Source organism: Haliaeetus leucocephalus, unplaced genomic scaffold (genome assembly GCF_000737465.1).
Source record: "Haliaeetus leucocephalus isolate CR32 unplaced genomic scaffold, Haliaeetus_leucocephalus-4.0 Scaffold0, whole genome shotgun sequence".
Taxonomy (NCBI): domain Eukaryota; kingdom Metazoa; phylum Chordata; class Aves; order Accipitriformes; family Accipitridae; genus Haliaeetus; species Haliaeetus leucocephalus.
In genome coordinates, this window is record NW_010972436.1 from 12,482,962 (window position 1) to 12,502,619 (window position 19,658).

Here is a 19,658-nt window from a genome sequence, read left to right on the forward strand (position 1 = left end):
CATATTTTGTAATTCATATCTGTTTATTTCACAGAGATGGTCTTATGAAAGTCTTCTCACTTAAAATGGTTAGCCAAAACTTCTTGTATAGATTTATGACTTTAGCAAACAACGACCAATATTGTGGAAGCTCTGCACAATAAAATACACAAAATGTATTTTTTAATACAGTCATTATAACAAAGTATAAAAGAACTCTCCAAATATTAAATCTACATTTCACAATAACTTCCATAAATCATGGTTAAACCAACTGTTTTTGTATCATAAATTATTACAAGGGAATGGAAGAGCCTACATGTGATTAACCTTTCTACTACTAAGAACAGAACTTAAAAAGCACAAATACCTCTTATTAATTCATCACAGAATTCAGAAAATACATTATAGCTGTTACACCTTCTTTGCCAAAAAAAAACCCCAACCCAACCCAAAAAACCCAAACTGAAAAAAACCTCATGCATCTCTTGAGGTTATAGTCTGATGAGAAGACAGGAACAAATCTGATGGATTAATTAAAAAAATACAGATGTATGAACATACAAATCAAGTCCCATTCTTAGGAGCACGAGTCTCTGCTTTGCTCTGCCTTATTGTACCAAGCACTTGAAATTAGGTTTTCAGCATCCCTGATGAAGTTCCTATAAGCTACAACAACTGATATTCTAGAAGGCATCTATTAATATTTTGTAATAGTAAGTAAACAGAGCACTTCCATGTTGTGCAAATAATTCAATAAAACAGACCACAGAGTAAGGCTAAAGATCAGTTCTCTGCACTTGTAGGTTAGATAAACACTTTCAATATTAAAAAATGTCAGAACATGAATGGAAAGTCTGATCTTCTGCATTTCAGACAGGTACTGTAATCATTAAGTTAATGGATTGTCTAGCCCCAAAATAATTGTTCTGTATGTACAATGGAATAAGAGGAGAAAATGGACTTGTTCATAGTGCAGCACAGTCACAGTACCTTTAAATAAACTTGTTTGGATAATAAAAGTAGCTCAGAATAATGTAGAGCTCAACAGAGGCTAATTTACTCTGACTTCGTGTAGTCTTCAGCACAGACACACACATGCAAAAACTGCCAACAGCACCAGTTACAGTTCCCAGACAGTATAAGTGCCTTAAAGTCTGGGTGACTGGCTACTATACAGTGGTCCTCGGTTTTCACAAAAAGCTTAACAGTCAGCGTTTGGTATTTTTGTTTTACTTATGATAATTGAGTTGCAGCTATGAATTAGCAGTAATTGTATCTTGGTTTGCTTGAACTATCACATATGACCAATACAAATACTTTTATACATTTTTTCTACCACTCCATTCCTATCTGTTTGTTCACCTCCACCTTGTTTCGTGTTACATTTAAATTTGAAAGTTTTCTGGGGTCATCTTCTTCTTATGTAGGTATACATCACTCCCTAGCAAAGTGAACTACTTATCTGTGATCAATGGCTTTAAGCATCATCACAGTACACAGAAATAAATGAATAAATAGAAAAATTAATACCTTTACCATTTATTATTTAATTAGTTCAGAATTCAAGCACAAACTTTAAGTCAAAACATCAAGAGATCCTCATATGAGATACTGGAAATTACCTCACTGGGAAGATTTCCCTAAATGTTTTAGAATATTTATGTACTATCTGATTAGGTACTTGCAAATGTTGAATTTCATTGGCAAGCAGAACAGGCGTTTTTTAGCTTCATACTTCACAATCAAAGCCACTGGTATTCTTTTCACAGGCCTTAATCTGTTTGTGTCTACATAATTCAAAAGTATTTACCACTTTCTCAGCCAGTGAACTCCTTCAGTTTTCTAATGGGTGTTATCTTTGCCAAACCTGGAGTCTTCCATTGTGGAAAGGCAATATTTTGTTTTAAAGGCATTACAAGAAGAGTCAGTGTGTTGGTCTCTTAAAATTTTCCTCTCTAAAACAATAAAATGCTTGAATACATTTTGTGGCTGCTTTTAAATTGTGAATTATTCTTACAAAAATGAGAGCTAACTCATCTGACATTTATAAAGTGTACTGACAACTAAAATCTGATTTAATCTCCTGAAAAAAACAAATCAACTTATATCATAAGGTCTAAATTCACTGGTGATCTACATTAACAATATTACCTAATTTTTACTCCTATGCATGAAGGCCAACATTACAGCATGCGAAGGCCTAACCTGGGGAACAGTTTCCAAAAGACATGGAAATCAAAGTAGACAATTGGCCAAATATGAACTTTGAGGGCAATACTGTGGCCAAACAGAGTAATGAAAATCTCTGATGTTCAAACAGAGCTTACATAGAAACAGGGAAGTTATTTTACCTGTTTTAAGTATTCATATAGATATTACTGAAATACTGAATTCTGTTCTGAATTATGTTGAAATTCAGTCCAAAAAGGAAGTTCAAAAATAAAAAATTCAGAACTGACACACAAATATAATGAAAGAATTAAAAAGATAGAAATTCCATCAGAGATTACACTTGCTTAGCTAATTAAAAAGATAACAGTGTGACAGGTAATTTGATCTTACTCAATAAGAATGTATGTGAGAACAGAAGTTATGTAAAGCTTTTCAGTTTACCAAGCAACAGTATCATACATGTAGTAAGATAAAACGTTAAGAAACATAGCATAAGATAAAGCTAGACAAACCTTAAGCTACAAATAAGGTGCAAATGTTTTTATGGGGAAGGTATTTAACTACTGGAACAAGTTATGATGGCTCTAGTGGATTTTCCATTGCTGGAATTTTTTAAGTAAAGAGTCAGTGTTTTTCTAAAAGATATACTTTATTTCAAACAGAAATAAATTGAAGCAATGTCTCTGGTTTCTATGAGTGAGGCTAGTCAGACTAGATCATTAAAACGATTCCTTCTAGTATTATAACGTATGTACCTATGATTATTTAAAATGAGAATAGTGTCCAGGTTACTGGACTATAATCTTATTTAGGCTTCTTAAATATTGGCACATTACCTTTCTTCCAGTCCTGCAACTTCCCCTGTACCGCAAGCTTGTTGAAAATCAACATTCAGGAGGATATTAATTTAAATTCAGCTGTCTGAAAGCTAGCTGTTTAGTCTGAGCTAGTCACCTAGGTCCTTTCCATACTCCGTGGAGAAAACTAGGCACTTTCATGAGTCTATTCCTTCCAGATATCTTGGGCATCTGTCTTCAGCTAGGACAACTCTGCAGGTGCCTCTCTTTCTTTCCATTGACTACAGAAAGTGTCTTAGTTTAGACTACTTTAAACTTCATACCTAAAAGTGGTCAAAGTTAGATGAAAGGAATCCATCCTTAATACTCCAAAGATCTTTCAAAATCCCTGGATTCAAGTTAGTTAGATCCACTAATTTAAAACATGTGGCTTTATTAGATCACGTTGAAAGTGTGCTTCAGTTACTGCTGAGCAGATAAGTGTTTCATCACCATCATAGCATATAAATGCATCTCATCTGTATTTTCTAGGAAAAGAATAAATTAATTTTTTTTAATAGCTCTTTCTTATTGCATTATTGTTCAGAATTATGTCATTCCTGTCTAATAATGATCTGGACTGCATATTCATTTAAACAAGCTCTCCACTGCCTTGGGATGGGATTCACCTCATTAAACACAGATACCTACTGTGTAGATGTGCAGATCTGAACTTTAAACCTGCACTGCCATTATAGCCAAAGGAGACCAGAAAATACTGCCAGTAGAGACTGAGGTGCCTTATCTTTGCATACATGTCAAAATGAGGAGAGATGAAACACAGTAAAGAATCTGTTCCTCTTCCTTGACTATTATAAGAATTTGGGTGACTATTTCAGATGGGCATGTCCACAATGTAAACATTTAAAGTTAAGGTGAATTATGACTTTGATGAATTTTGTTCTTCCACAACCTATTTTGGGTGCTTATTTTCCCTTGTTCTTACTTTTTTTTTCATTACTTTAACAATCTCCTCAGACGTCTCATTAGCCTAAAAGACTGGCCTCAACCCTGTAGGTGATGAGGCCATTTAAACTTCCTAGGCCTTCCTTACACAGAAATAATAATGATATTCCACAAAACCAAATCCTTTACGTCACTTACAAACTCAGAAATTCCACAATAGCAGAAGTTAACTTCCACAATAGATTCCTTTTTATCTTTCTTCATTTGCAAAGTGAGAATGACCAGGAATAATCAGTTACATGTTTTTCACTTGTATATACTTTGAATCTTTCCAAATATCTGAAGTCTTTTAGAAGGTATATTATGAGCAGTTTCATAAGTGCCTATACACACCACCATCCTCACTCACTCACTTCAGAAGCATATCCCAATCTACAGCTTGCCAACATAACCAAGAAAAAGTGTGACTGTAACACAGAGAAGCATTGTATTAATTTGACATGGTGACATGGTCTCTAGGACAATGATTTAAATATTCTTTCAGGATCTTCAGATGACTTGAATTCTTCCTTTAAAACATGTTTAGACTCATCTTTTTACTACTAAAGTAGTTGCACTTTCCTCATCTGCCTGTGCCTCGTAGAACAGTCTTTCCACAATCCATCTTAAAAGAGCATCCCTATTAAAAAACGTGTACTCTTTAGTAGACAGTTGGAGATCTTTTCATGAACAAGCTTGACTGTTCTAAGGTTTTAGCAGCAGTCAAGTATATAGACATCTTTGTTCCTTTGCAACAGCTACATTTTAAGGGAGATTTTCTGCTGTTTCCATGAAGAATGTGGTAATGGCTGGATACTTCCAGTTGTCTGTGACTTTTCCTATTTCTCTTCCCTCTAATTGTGACAGACTCCAAGTGTGAAGAACGTTGCCTGGTAATGCTGCTTATCTTGGCTATAAACTGCCAATCCCCCACTGGATTTCTCTTCTCCCTTGGTTTGTGGACAGCTATCTCCAATCCTGAATTCAGGTTGATGCCTGTTCCTTAGTCTGACATCTAAAAATTTCTCCTGCTTTCTAGTGTCCCACATGTCATTACCGGGTCTTTGAAAATACAAATCTCTTTTCCAGCCCAGCCATGAATTTTTACTTCAGAAAGAGGAAATATTTTCTGGTGTTTGGTAGAAAGAAAGCATTGATTCATCTGTCACAGGTCATAACCATTGTTCCATTCCCAGTCACAAGAATATTGAGTGTGGAACTGAACATAAAAGAAAAACTTCATAAACTGCCTTTCTAAACTTCCTCCAAAATCACCCTGTTGGTTTACTCAGAATTTCACATGGCAGCTGACATACACCAGTATTTCTCAACCTTTTTGTCACATAGTCTTGCTTGAGAAAACTGAACACATTTTCAGTGCAGTAACAAATAGGTGAAAACTTGGAACACTGGTTTTCTCTCACAACTGTGTGCATATACCTGTTGTTTTGTGATTAGCAAATACTGTTTGCAGCAGTTGCAAAATGTGAAATATGAGAATCTGGCTGAAATTACTTTCCCTATATATTTTTATTCCTGGTTTCCTGGGCAGAAACATGTATATACACATTGCGTAGTGAATGGTCAGAAAGTCTGATGCTTTGAGAGAGTCTCTGACCAACTGTTCAAGCACTCAGCAACTATGTCATTCACGCAGAGCAAATGTTTCCCTGAAGCATCAGACTTTCTGTGCATGTGAACACAGCACATGAACATGTGCTGAAGAACACCTGGGATTATGCACGTATTGCAACCTAGTCAGAACTACAGCAGCTGTGACATTAATCCAACTCGGCATGATTACTGAAACACCAGATATCTGGTAAAAGGATGAAAACATATCAAAGGAACCCAGACAAATTTTCCAGAAGCAAAAATATGATTGGTCCTGGAAAAATCTGTACATAACGACCTCTACATAAATACAAAGTATGCTTTCAGTCAGCTATTCACTGGTGAGGCTAGAAGAATGAAAACACCCGGACATTCTGTCATCACTGGGAAGTACAGTGCAAAGATACCCAATAGCACAGACACAGTGCTGCAACTTCTGTCTCACCTGTGCTGGGCAGACCTACTGAATAGACCAGGCAAGGTTCAGCACTCTACTGACTCTTGCATTTGAGCAACTAAATCTCCTCCACCCACTCTCCTTGCTGCCTGGGAATGCCTCTTTAGACTTTCTGAAACTCCAGTAATTGATTCTTGATGGTAATTCCAACAGTGCCAGCATAGAAGTCAAGCTCATAAGCGTTGGTGGATTGGCCAGCTGTGCCCTGAGCTGTCATGGTGTGCATGTTGATTTGCTTCATGATCTGCTCAGCTCTGGGCAATACAGAACAAAAGCACTTGGACTAGCACATCTGGAGAAACTGTCATAGGTCCAACAGAACATATTTTCTCAGACTGTCCACCATGCTTCACTTATTATATGGGCATCCTCACTGGATAGGAAGCACTATGTCTCACTGGTCTGATATATCCTCCAAAAAGGCCTATCTGTTGTTTTACTTTGCTTTGCTGCTTTGCCATTCTAGGTATAACACAATATATAAGCATTAGAAAGTGATTGGAAACATCACAGCAGGATAACTGCTAATTAAACCAGGCTTTATTTAGGGTAAGAAACTCTAGATGACCATACGTATTGTCCTCTTGTGGGTGGGAGAATACCATTCCCTGAAAAGTAGGGGGAAAACCAAACTACACACTTTTTAAAAAATGGGTACGCCTATACTGCAGTCATAGTACTAGAATAAGGCGAATCATCTGACACTGAGCTCCGTGCTACCAAACCTAGACAGTTAAGAAGGCTCAAGGTAGCTCGAGCGAGCTAGCTCTGATGACCTCTCACTGCAGTTTTGTCACTTTATGGCCTAGGGAGAGCAAGTTTTTCATGGTTTATTAACATGGATCTCTGAGCCATGTTAACTTCAACACATACACTAGTATTGCATTCTCCCTGGCTATATCCTAGTTGAAAGGCAAATGCATTTTGCAATATGCCCTACAGTCCTGATGCCCAATTATTCATACATATTGTGGTTAGAGTTCTAAATCTGCATTTTTTTTTTGACACAGACCAGAATGTATGCATCCAGGTTTAGTCCTAATGTGTAATCAGTATGTGGCCAGCCTATGCACTTGGACATAAGAGCTGGGAACTGCTCCAGGGTCCTACTTTTTAGACTTACCCATTTTATCAGTTTGCCTTGTGTTAAGCATTTCTTAAAGACTTAAAGGAATGAAGCTTTAACAACAGCTCCATTTATACTTACTATGTTAGAAAAAATGCTATTTTAAAATATCTGGATAATTAAAAATACAGAAATATTATTTGTGAAGAATGTTTTTATTTGTTCAGATAGAATTACTTTCATATTCTCCAGATTAAATGTCTGCAGCATTGGTAATTAAGCACTTCCATGAATGTTTACTTGAATGTAATTGAAAACAAGCACACAGAAAAATGAAATATTTGCAGGTGTTGAATAAGATAATTCCATGCTTACCTACCTATTTGTAGCTCTTAGCACTAATTACAGGATGCGTTTAAAGAATTTCTTCAGCTGGATTGATTTCTTAAAATAATTAATATCTTATAGAAGTATTAAACTTGTTTTCAAGGCTCAATTTACAATTGTAAATTGTTACACCTCATTGTTACACATTTGCTGGGTGACTCTAGGACTTCAGATTCTACACTATATACACTGACTTCAGTAGGACACTGAACAGAAGACAGCTTACTTGAAGAGCTAGACGGATGTCTTCTTAAAGATTTACACTTGTTCAGTACATTTGACTGTGCATTGGCTGATAGTCTTTGGTATGGATGATATCAACCATTTGACTAGTTTGATTTAGTTTATCCGAAAACACACTGTGCCAAACTTCCATTATATTTGCTTTTGGGGGGACTAGCAAGAACTACTCCTTCAGGTAAATTACTGTCTTCCAAGGATGTTTCATTTTTTACTGCCAGTAAGAAAAATAAGCAGTAAGGAATCATAATGGGTTTTTTTCCTGGCTATGTATTTGGTTCACAGTCACCTCCTGGCTATGAAGAGATTCCAGTCTACCAAACTGAACAGCTTATGGCATGAATCAACAGTGCAGCCTTTTAAGGTTAGAGGTGATATCACTGATATTCTGCATCACTTCCAAAAATCCTTCCCAAGACTTTTGCATATTGTGATACTTAGCAGGTATGAAGAATTATTCCAGGTCCTTCATGGCAATGTGCAGTTACAGATGTTTTTATCTTAATGCTCTTTAACGTCTTAATTCTTGATCACGTTTGGCTGTATTTTAAAGATTCATTACAGAACAAGTTTAGTTTGCAGTCAGATTGCTTTCCCCCAAAAAACTGAGATCTTGTGAACTACAGAGGAGGATTAGTCAAACCTCATGGAATTTTGAAATACTTCAAGATATGTGGGATACCACTGCATCTCTCAGTCACATACATTTGTAGCCCTGACCTAAAATTCAAGTGAATTTTCTGTTCATGGAATGAATATTTCATTTCTGAATGATACAGAGTGTAATTCAGACACTTTATCTTACACATCTCCCTAAGTATCTAAACAACAGAGTGACTAAATCTGTTCCTCTGACAGTATTTCTTTTGAGATATCCATCTGACTAAGTACAGTGAAGAAGGTTTCTGCCACATTAGACAGGGTGACTGTTTCTGCATACTGAATGGGAAAGCTGATTATCACATCTATGGCTGTTTTCCCTAATTGAATATGCCATGAGTATGGCTCAATAAAGTCCATTGAGAAGCTGGAGAATACTGCTTAATTATCAAAAGATAGTGCAAAAGTGGTTTGCAAAGATCAATTATTATTTTCCATATTTTCTATTATTTTCATTATTTTCCATCTGACATAAATCAGATGATCCGAATCACAGAATCATTTGGGTTGGAAGGTATCTCAGGAGGTCATCTAGTCCAACCTCCTAGTCAAAGCAGGGTCAACACAGAATTCAGACCAGTTGCTGATGGCTTTGTCAAGTCAGGTCTAAATTCCTTTTGATGGAGATTCCACAGCCTCTCTGGGGAACTGTTCCCCAGAGTTCATTACTCTCACAGTAGAATTTTTTTCCTTATGTCTAGATGGAACACATCAGATTCAATTTATGACCGTTGTCTCTTGTCCTCCTACCATGCGCTGCAGTAAAGAGCCTGCCTTTGTCGCCTTGATAAATTTCTCTTAGACACTGGCAGGCTGCTATTAGACACCGCTGCCCAAAGGCCTTCTTTCTCAAAGCTAGACAAGCTCAGTTCCCTCACAAGTCATGGGCTTCAGTCCCCAACCATCTTTGTGGCCATCCACTGGACTTGGAGCCCAAACTGAACATAGTACTCCTGATGTGATTTAGTAAGTGCTAAGTCGTCCCCCCGACCTACTGGCTGTGCTCCCGCTAACACAGCCCAGGATCCTGTTAGCCTTCATCACTCCCAGGGCACCCTATTGCCTCATGTTCAGCTTGCTGAACCTACTCTCCAGGTCCCTTTCAGCAGAACTGCTACCCTGGCTGTTAGTCTCAACACAGACCAAATGCAGCTGCTTCCTGTCATATTACTAATGCATATCTGCTTATATGATAAAAATACATGTGTGTGCTGGCACACGCAATGAGAATTGGTCACATATCCTCTCATACGTGATGGACCCACATACAAACCCACTTCCAAACACTTGTCCATTGCATTACAAAAATACAAGTTTCTGGTACACAAGAAAAGAAGTGCACCCTCGAAAAAAGTTTAGATGCAACAAACATGACACAAGTTGCTTTATTCTGTAGTTTCGCTCTTCCTTTTATCAGTTGTCTTTTCTCTCCCTTAACATATTATAGTCATTCCAGAATAATGTGAATAATAAAAAAAATTAGCACCTGTACATCCCTATCTATCTGCAAGTGCAAATAAATGTTTTTAATTAGTCTAAATATTTTAACTGGGACTGAAAAATAAAGATTAACCTAGACCGAGATGGAATTATTACAAAAGTATATCATCAGAATCGGCTTTATACAGTACGATCAGTGTGCTACAACTTATAAAACCTAAAACCTGCATAATAAAATGAATGAAAACAACAGATAATAGGAGGGCAGAAAATGGGTTGTGTCAGTTGAATGGAAAGATAAGCAACATTAGAAAGTCATCAGACACTAGTTTCAAATTGAGCTGTAGTGCAGTATATATTCGCCTGTGCTGGGCAGCCAGTATAATGCAACTGTGATGGGAAAACATTATTTTCCAGCACCGAAAGGGCAGCTTAGATCTCAGTCAGTTCAAGTACTGGTATTTAAACTGAGTCGTTAAACATTTTTGACCAATGGATCTTTTTAACCCAGCTACAGATATAGCCAACTACAGATATATGTATGATAATGCAGGACCATTAGACTGTGCCAGAATTGAAACTGCTTACAATAAAGTGCACAATCATTAGTGCAGGCATAAATTCAATATTAACAGTAACATTACATCATAAGTCAACTCTTACTTTCAATACATTTACCTGAACATGAAGTAAAATGAAAAGTCTGCAAACAGTGAATCTTTCAGGAAATTTATGAAAATTGAGAGCTCCTCCAATCGCCATCTCTAACGCCATAAGCCTTATCTCTCCTGTGCCAAAGGAATAACTATACTGGCTTCAACTAGTGAGATAAAACTTTGCTAAAAAAATCTTTTTGAGAGAAAAATTCTTTCTAGAGTAAGGTCTTTTCAGAATGTGCTCATACTTAACTCCTAAAATAAGAATTTTTATAAGTAAATGCAGAATTCACTGAAACAGCTCCAGGTAAACTAAGTGTTTGTATTATTCTATCTTAATTTGTCCCCAAATCCAGTTACATGCAGTTCCTAGGTGACTTTCTGCTATACTAGGCAACTATCCATTAAGATAACCCAACTTCTTTCGCAAAAGTCACTTGAAAATGACAAAATGCTGATGTGACATCACTACCAGCCTAGGTGAGAGTCAAGTCAAGTAGTCGAGTGGTGAATGTCCACATTATATTTCCATTCCTAACAACCACCTAGCTGTAAAATCTCTAGTACTGAAATACTGTTCCTAATGCACTACTTAAGCAAACATTTTTCGGATAAAATTCAGAAAATTTGAGGTACACAGCAGTATTCAAGAACTATTTCAAATGAAACATCTCTTCTTTTGACCATGCCAAACCCCTTCAATAATTTGAACTCCAGATAAGAAAAACCTTCCACCTCACCTTCACCACTCCATTTTCATGCATGGTGATACAGTTGTTGGGATCCTCTGAAAGTTGATATAAAGCCTGAGCTGTAGCTCTATGAACTAATGGATCACTTGACTTCAAGTAACGCACTAAAGGAGCTACAGCCTTGGTCTCTCCAAAGGTAACTCTATTGCTCCCCCACATGCAACAGTAGGAAATGGCTTCTGCTAAGTGACGTCTTAATTTGTCATTGTTCTGAAGAAGGTAAAAACATAATAAATTAAAGACAACATAATACAATAAAAATTTCATAGGAAAGCAGAACTGTATTCTCAAACATCTTTAAGGCATCCCAATTTAACTGCAGTACAATTAAAAGCTGGAGAGAGCTGTAAGGCATGGAGCTAGTAGTCCTTTATTATTCTCTTTGTACAAAGTGCTGTGAATTTTTGTATTATTTCAAAGGTGATTTTAGACTGGCCGGAAATTAGATAAGATTAGCATTAAAATGTAACATATAGCCCCATCATTGAGATTCTCTGCATCGTTCAGATTTATTGCTCTCTCAATCCTTTGTGCTTTTTTCATACAGCAGCTGCATCTCTCAAAAGCCATATTCAGCAACAGTGACTATCAAAATGAAGCTCATCTTCCAAAGCAATTTTAGTACCAGGCACAGAGTGTTTTCATGTCCAACATATATCTCATAGAGGAAGGATTCTACATTGGGTATAATGCAGTCTGACATAAGAAACTCGGATACTTAGTATAGTATGTTTAGAAGTTACTTACTGTGTTTGCTAGTTTGGACAACAGAGGGACGACTCCATGATCTGTTATAACAGCTAAATTTTCTTCATCTTTAGCTATATTTGTAATTGCTGCACATACACTTGCTAAAACTTCTTTATTCTTTGATTTTAGCAAATTGACTATCAGTTCCAAGCCACCAACAAAGGATCGAACCATTTCCCCAGCATCCTAAATGAGAATCAAAAGAAATATTATTTTAAAATATTCAATCAGTATTTATATGCAAATGTTAAAAAAAAAGATTGCCATGACATAATTCTTCAAAACTGCAGCTATTGCTGTGTTGCCTTCACCAAGAAATATGGCTAATTTGGAACTCAGAGCTCTCTTGATTGACATATAAGAGTTAGACTGTTTTACACATCACCACCTAGGCATAAATTCAATGCCTAAATAAAGGTATCTAGTGTCACTTTAGATGCCACAGAGTATTCTTTATGTCCTCAAGCTGTCACTCCAGAAGGGTGTAAGTCCTCCTTATCTGCTGTATCATATTTGCCAAGTGGGTTGTTGCCTCACATACCTTAGGGCATCTAAACCAACAGAAGACACCCCTGTTTAGGCTCTCATAGCATCTTCTATTTCCTACATTAAGTCTGACAGCTAAGACAAAGGAGTGGTAATACTATTTTCTTGTACCAATGCAAATGAGTATTCAGGAATACTTGAGAGAGGAGGTTATACAAGTCATGACAGCAACTGTGGGAGAACCATGATGCACCTCAGAGTATGAACAATCAATGCAAAATGTGACTAAAGGACTCAAACACAATTCTGGAAAAATTAAGTATGCTCTTAGAAAAGAAGTAGAAAACTAAACAGTGTGCCTTGATCTTGAATACAGTAAGCAGATCTGGTCCATCTTTTCCATCTTGAAAAAGTTATAGTAAAATTAGGAAAGGTTTAGAGAAAGATAACAACAATAATCAAAGGTAGGGAACTGCTCTGTAGAAGGAATGACTAACCAACTAGGACACTTAAGGCTATAAAAGAGAAAAACGAGAAGCGGTATGGTAGAGGTGTATAGAATCTTGAGTAGAAAGGAAAGGGCACACAGGGATCTCTCTTCTAGGAGAAAACCTGGGAGCATCAGATGAAATTAGCAGGTAGCATGTTCAGAATAAAACAAAGTTATTTTCAAACAAAGCATAGTTAAGATGTTGAAGCCCTTGGAGCAGGATTGCAGTGGCTGTTAGAAGTTTACATGTTAGAAATTAACTAGACAAATTCACAGAAGAAAAAAAAACCCAACAAAAAACATTAAGGGTTATTCAATACAAAAGTATTCCTTCTGATTGAGAAAGTTCCTGAGCCACAGATTTCTTGAAGGTGGGAGAGCATTCTGGGGAGGGGAACCACAGCTACAAATTTGCCCTGTTCTACCTTTCCTTAGGCATCCCTTGTGGGCTAGTATAAGAAACAGAATAGTGTCAGTGAACCTGTGGTCTGACACAGCATTGCCTGTTCTCACACTCTTGTGTTTATCAGTCAACTCAAATTATCAAACACATGTTTACATGTCAATGTGTAAAACAGAGGAAACCAGCAGTTTTGGCACCATCAGACTGAACTAACAGGTATGGAATTCATTTGGTTGCCTCAAGCAAAGAGGAACTGACAGTATCTGATAAAGTGACATGCAGCATACAGTACTTCATGTACCCTAAAAAGCACACAGGGTATAAATCTAAGTTTTGTTGAAGCACAAATTCTTAACTGTTTAAGTTACATAGTCACCGACCAATGCTGTACACCAAGATTCGCTGCACTCAGTTAAACTGAGATGCTTGAAAATAAACGTATCTCTTTCTTTGGTAAGATGTTCCACCATGTAAGATTACATTATTTTAGACAATCTCTTTTCAGTTTCCTTGTGGACAGAAACAATGCCAGAATAGAAAAATGTCTACTTCTTTGAATGGATGCCTAGTTATTCAGAGCCTGAAAGACAACAGTGCAAAATGCAACAGCATTTTCAGAAACTTCACTGTAAACATAATAATTAACAAAGGGGAGGATGGAACTCCAAGTGCCTGACCTGAGGATATCACGTGTTGCAATGTAATCTGAAGAAATCACCATTTCTACTTGAATGGGCCCGTCAGTTACTTCAGTTGAGTAGACCTCTATACTAAGCATAGATATTTGTGTTTTATCAGGACTTCTTTATGCAATCTATAATCCAGTCCAACATTTTCTGTTAGATTTTCAACCTTTCAGATGTGGATCTGGAAAGATGACTGGTTCTCTTAAAATTCTTTGTCCAATGAATACAGAAACTAGTGAATGACTTAATTATGGCTAACTTAAGGATTTCTGTAGAAACATAAGACTTAAGAAAAGCACATGAACTATTGACTATGAAATAGATATAGATCAGAAACCACTGTGGGCAAGAACTTCAGGTATTTTTTGATGGTCACCTTATTTTTACAGAACTATTTACTAAAAGTATGCCATTAGTGCCCAAATCGTACACTTCACAAAGGGTACTGAAAATAGGAATTGAAAATAGGTCAGAGCAGATTCTTGGTGACATCATGGTGGCACATCTGCAGGTGGCATTGGATGGCCTGGTGTCAAACTGTTATTACAATGGAAAGAGAGTAAAAGCGACTGGGCAAATGGTTAGCAGTAACTTTGCACAAGAAATTTTAGCTTGTGCACCTCAGTGATAGTAAATGTGCAGAGATGGAAAGAAAGGTCTGCAGGTAGAATTACTTTCATTTGCTTCCTTCAACAGGTGAGAATTTTGAATAAAAATTACCAGACACTCTCCTGAAACCCTTTTGGGCTGAAAGGTCTTACAACTTCATGAAAGTGCAAACATGGATAGTATGAACTTTCCTGGGGCTAGGGAGTGACCCTGAGACCAAGAATGGTTTTGATTATATTTATTTCTTTTTGGGGGCTGATTTATGAACAAAGTAGGGTCCAATTGTATTGTGTTAGCTTTGCTGAAAAAAATCCATCAAATTGCTCATGGACTTAGTAAATAAAAATTCCAGAAAATGCTGTGCAGTTCATCCTTTTTAGTTCTGGGTCTAAATGCCAAACAGAACTCTTAACTGATGTTTCCCTCTCACAGAAAGCAAAAGCAGTGGGTAGGCCCATCAGGAACAAAACATTGTCCAGAACAGGCAGTGCAATTCTTGAGACTGGAAAGGAGAGGTTAAAGCTATATAGTGTGAGGGTCAAAACCAGAAGCCACAACATGTGGAAAAAGGGTAGTATCCAAGGGCAAACTTTGTGCTGAAGTCCTAAAAAACCCAGAATGAACAAATAACAGAGGTCTTAACAGAAATTAAAAGAGGATCTAAATGTTTATGCAGAAGGACAAGACAGGTTTGTGACTCAGAAAAGCAGCTGAGAGAAACAGAGAAGGGTGGGCAGTGGTCTACCACTTCTATTACCATGTGAGCTGCATGTAAAGGGAGGTGGGCTTACAGCGCGTTTCCCATGGACTTGCTAGCATAAACATTTCTCTGTCATTGTTAGTGTATGCATACCACACTGTAAATGTATCTACAGACAATCACATGGATAAAAACAATACTTCTCAGTATCAGTTTTCATGTCTGTCTTGAAATCTTAAAATTTGACCAAAGGTGGTAGATAATGGGTTACAGAGAAAGGTTTCTACACAAATTTCTTACCTATATGTATTAGAGGGCTAGAAAGCTAAGTGACCAGACACAGAAGAAGGAAAGAAAATGATATATTTTACATTTACTTCAATTCCTTTAAAGTTACTACAGAAGTGTGCATTACCTTGTGTCTAAATATCGGCTCAACAAGTGAGAAAGGCTTCTGTTCAACAGGTAAACTCTACAGTAAAGTGTCTAAGATTTGAAAGGGGCCCTGCTATACAGGAAAATGATTCTGCTTTTCTGCATGATTCAGATATCTGTGTATTATTATTCATGTTCTTGAAAGATGTTTCATGAAGAGATAACATAATCTGTATCCCATCCTAATGAACCACTACATAAATTTTATATTTTCCTACCTGTAAATTTTTTCTTTCCAGGTGATTACAACCCTACTTGTTAAATTTCTCTTCTGACAAGCTTATACTTTCCACATTTTGTAAAGGAGTACGGTCCAATTAAACTGATGGAATAATATATAAACAATCCAGCAGTAAGTAAAAGAAAAGAGTTTCAATAATCGTCTGTGAAACCAGCTAAACACAAGGACAGAACCTTCTACCAGTGATGAAAAGCAGAGGGAAACTGCAGAAACCACATGTCAGGAAAGTTTCCCAAATGTGATTGTGGGTGTAGTCTGGTGGTCTGTGCAAGACAAAGAGAAAAGCAAAGCAGCAAGAAATTTGAAGAACAATGAGCAGAAAGGACTGAAACGAGAGCTTTAAAACCCATTATGTTACGTACAAGATCTTTTTTTTTTCCCCCAAGAAATTTAAACAATAAATGCAATCGTTTTGGTATCATTTAGCAAAACCACATACTTGCTTTGTACAGTAAATTTCTACTCTTCTTTTTTTTACTGAAAGATGTGTATTTATTATATACAATTGCCCTACTTTAAAGATGTTTAAAGAAGAAATTGTATGAAGTTGTGCCTGTAATTGCGGAAGTCTGGATTTAATTCTTTTGAATCTATGTTCTTTGAGTATACTTGTATTAATGATGAGATAGCTGTTCGTACTATAAAGTCTAAAGTAATTTCTGTGATTTTAGTTTCCAAATACTCTCAGGCATTCTCATCTACACTTATTTTTGTAACATAAGAGAAGAAAAATCATATATAACATGTTGTTAGAAGTCTTTTTTCACATTGAAAAAAATGCAATCTTTAAATTCTACCTTCTAAATTAATCAACACACAACTTTTTTTGTGTGACTTAACGCAAAGGGTTTGTCATTTCCAGCTATTAGTGTGTGTGTTAAGCTTTTGTATATAACTGTAGTCCTTAAAGCTCACTGCAGATATATAAATGGCATTGTTTCAAAGTCTGGGTAGTTTACTATTGGGTAATAACATGATTTTGATATTGAACTTGAAATGGAGAGTGTTCCTTTTCCAGCCCGAGACTACATTTATACTTTAGCAAACTCTAATCTATTAATAGAGCCATTAAACTACATTTACTTTCTTTAATGTTACATATGAGGTTATTCAACAAACTTCAAGTATTTTGAAAAGCTTAGAGAACATCTTAGGCTACAGCTATACAAAAAACAACTTGAAAGAAAAGAAAAATGCATTAAGAGAATTTAGGTAATTTACTTCCCCCCTTATCAATTGTGACAAAACCTTACTTCTTAGTTGTCCTAACAAGGCTACTCAGCTCAAGTTAGGCAGGAAAAAAAAAGGGTATGGTAAGAATAAAGCCTAAGAAACAGTCTTTATAGATAAAAATACTGATAAAATTACTGATAAGCAATAAAATAGATAATTTTATTGTATACATCTGAGCATATGTGTTAATGATAGGTTGAATGCTTTTGTTTTACCAATAATATTTCCTGAGCTGAACAAAGACATTTAAAGAAGCAATAAAAATGTTAAAAAAAACTGGGGGGGAGGGGAGCAAGAATGTTTCACTGTATTAACAGGAAATATCTTCATTTTAAATCTTCATCATTATTATAACTTTTATGGTAATATTTAACCTGAGGTGACAGATATGAAAAAATATGGATTGTTAAACTACATTTTAAGTGGCTGAAGAAGATGGGAAGAGATAAGAGGATTTCTCATGACTTCACATGACCACATCTTCTAACTAGCTGGCAGCAAAGTTTTTGGCCTCAGAAAGTATGATAAATACTATTTAAAAATTGGATTCAAAGGGAGGAGTTTGCAATCTCAAGTAGTAAAATAAGCCCACCTGGCACAGATGCTGAGGCCAGCAAAGTTACCTGCTGTGCTAATAAAAGCCTCATCCTGCTACTCTTTAATCATATATTTTCATCTTGTTGAACTGCATGACTTTTTTAACAAAATTCAGTTAACTTTCCCTTTTCACTTATTTCTACATTGGCTTCTGCCAAGAGCAGAAATACTGAGAGATAGACCAGCTTTACACATTTTTTTTAATTAGGAGCAGAAAGCATTACGATATTTGCAGAAAGACAGATTTGGAAAAATCACTTGATCTCTGCAGTATTTATACAAGGAGAACATTTGGGATTTTTGAGTTCTCTTGTCATTGTATTATATGGGTTTTTGTGGTTATTGTCAATAAGTAAAGTTCATCAGCCTTAAGTTGAGACATACAGTTCTTGTAAAAGAACTACTGAATTCTTTTGTAACTGAATTCCTTTCTTATTTCTTCCAAAGTGAATACTGGTTTCTTTATTTGAAAGATTTAAAGCTAAACACCGTATTACAAAAACACATTGTGTTTATCTTTAAAAATACTCCACTTGAAAGATAAAAGTTTCTCCACTAAAAACAAGTAGTATTTCACTCTTAGAACATCTTAAAAAGCTTAACGTGCCAAAGCTAATTTGTCAAATTGAATTGCTTTTGCTCCAAAAAACTGATGGTATACCTGTGCAAAGAAACCTTAGTTATCAAGAGTCATCTTTAAACTACCTTTTCTTTAATGAAGGAAGCTGTCCACTTCCATCCCCTATTGCCAACTGAATAACTTATCATCCTAATGCACAACCTAATTTAAAATTCTAAATAAAGAAATGGAACAGATAAATTTCTATATTATAGCTGTTCAGTGAAAAAGGGAGACACAATTTATGTAATGAAGTTTCTATTAATTTTTCTTATTAAACAGTTCAATGGTAATATTAATCAATTTATATTTAAAGGCTAATTTTATTCCTGTCTGTACAGCTGTGGAGGCTTCCACTGTAGCAGAACAGATGAAGAAACATTTTGTAAGATGATACTACTTCACTACATCTCACAACTTTTCTTCAGTGTTGGGAAAATGCAATGTGTTGGGAAAACAACAGCAGACAATCAATGTGGATTCTCCTGTCCTCTTCACCTCACTGAAGCAGCTAAAGCCAGAGCAGCAAAGCAGAGTAGCTTTAACATGGCTCCTGGAAGAGCAGAATTCCTTACTCCTGGCTCTTCAGGGATTTGATCATCACAACAGTTAAAGACTTGGCAAGTATATTGCTGTTGATAGTTTCAAGAAACAAAAGCAAAGTCCATTAGCTAAGCGTACAGCCCAAGAAAGCATGCCATGCATGTTCTCTAAAAGATGGTGGGGGAAAAAAAAGGTCTACAGGCACTCATGCAACTTCTAGTAGTCCTTTTGTATATTGTTTTCCTTACTTTTCAGTCTGGCAGACTACACGTACTCTTGCCCTTCCTCCTCACAACTATCACTGAAGTTCAGTCCTGGGTAAATGCCAAAATCCTAATTTTTTTCACAGAAGCAGTGAAACTACTAATATCAAAGTCCTTTGAGGCCACAATAGAGAAAATGTCATGATTTGCTTTAGATTATTTTGAAAAGCATTTTAATAATGGAAGTATGAAAAAAATATAACATTGAATAACTGGAAAAACTAAACATTGTTTCCATTGGGTTTGGATTGAATTGAATCCAAATAAGTGCCTAAGCAAACTTCTTATAATTATTAATATGTTTATGAGATAGTCATCACTAATATGTAGTTTAATATTGTAGAGATGCAAGACAGCAATATTGGAATGTTCTGAGGACAGTCTAGGTAAACAACC

The 19,658-nt window shown here is 36.2% G+C and overlaps 1 protein-coding gene across 1 annotated transcript in view; it reads right to left on the reverse strand.

The window, feature by feature from the left end:
- The window catches only part of ARMC4 (armadillo repeat containing 4), an 88,070-nt gene that overhangs the window by 15,502 nt on the left and 52,910 nt on the right, over positions 1-19,658 (reverse strand). Inside the window, exons 18-19 of the mRNA XM_010562929.1 lie at positions 11,955-12,143; positions 11,196-11,417 (exon numbers count right to left, since the gene is read on the reverse strand). Of these exons, the coding sequence (XP_010561231.1) occupies positions 11,196-11,417; positions 11,955-12,143 (411 nt within the window). The remainder of the gene's footprint in view (positions 1-11,195; positions 11,418-11,954; positions 12,144-19,658) is intronic.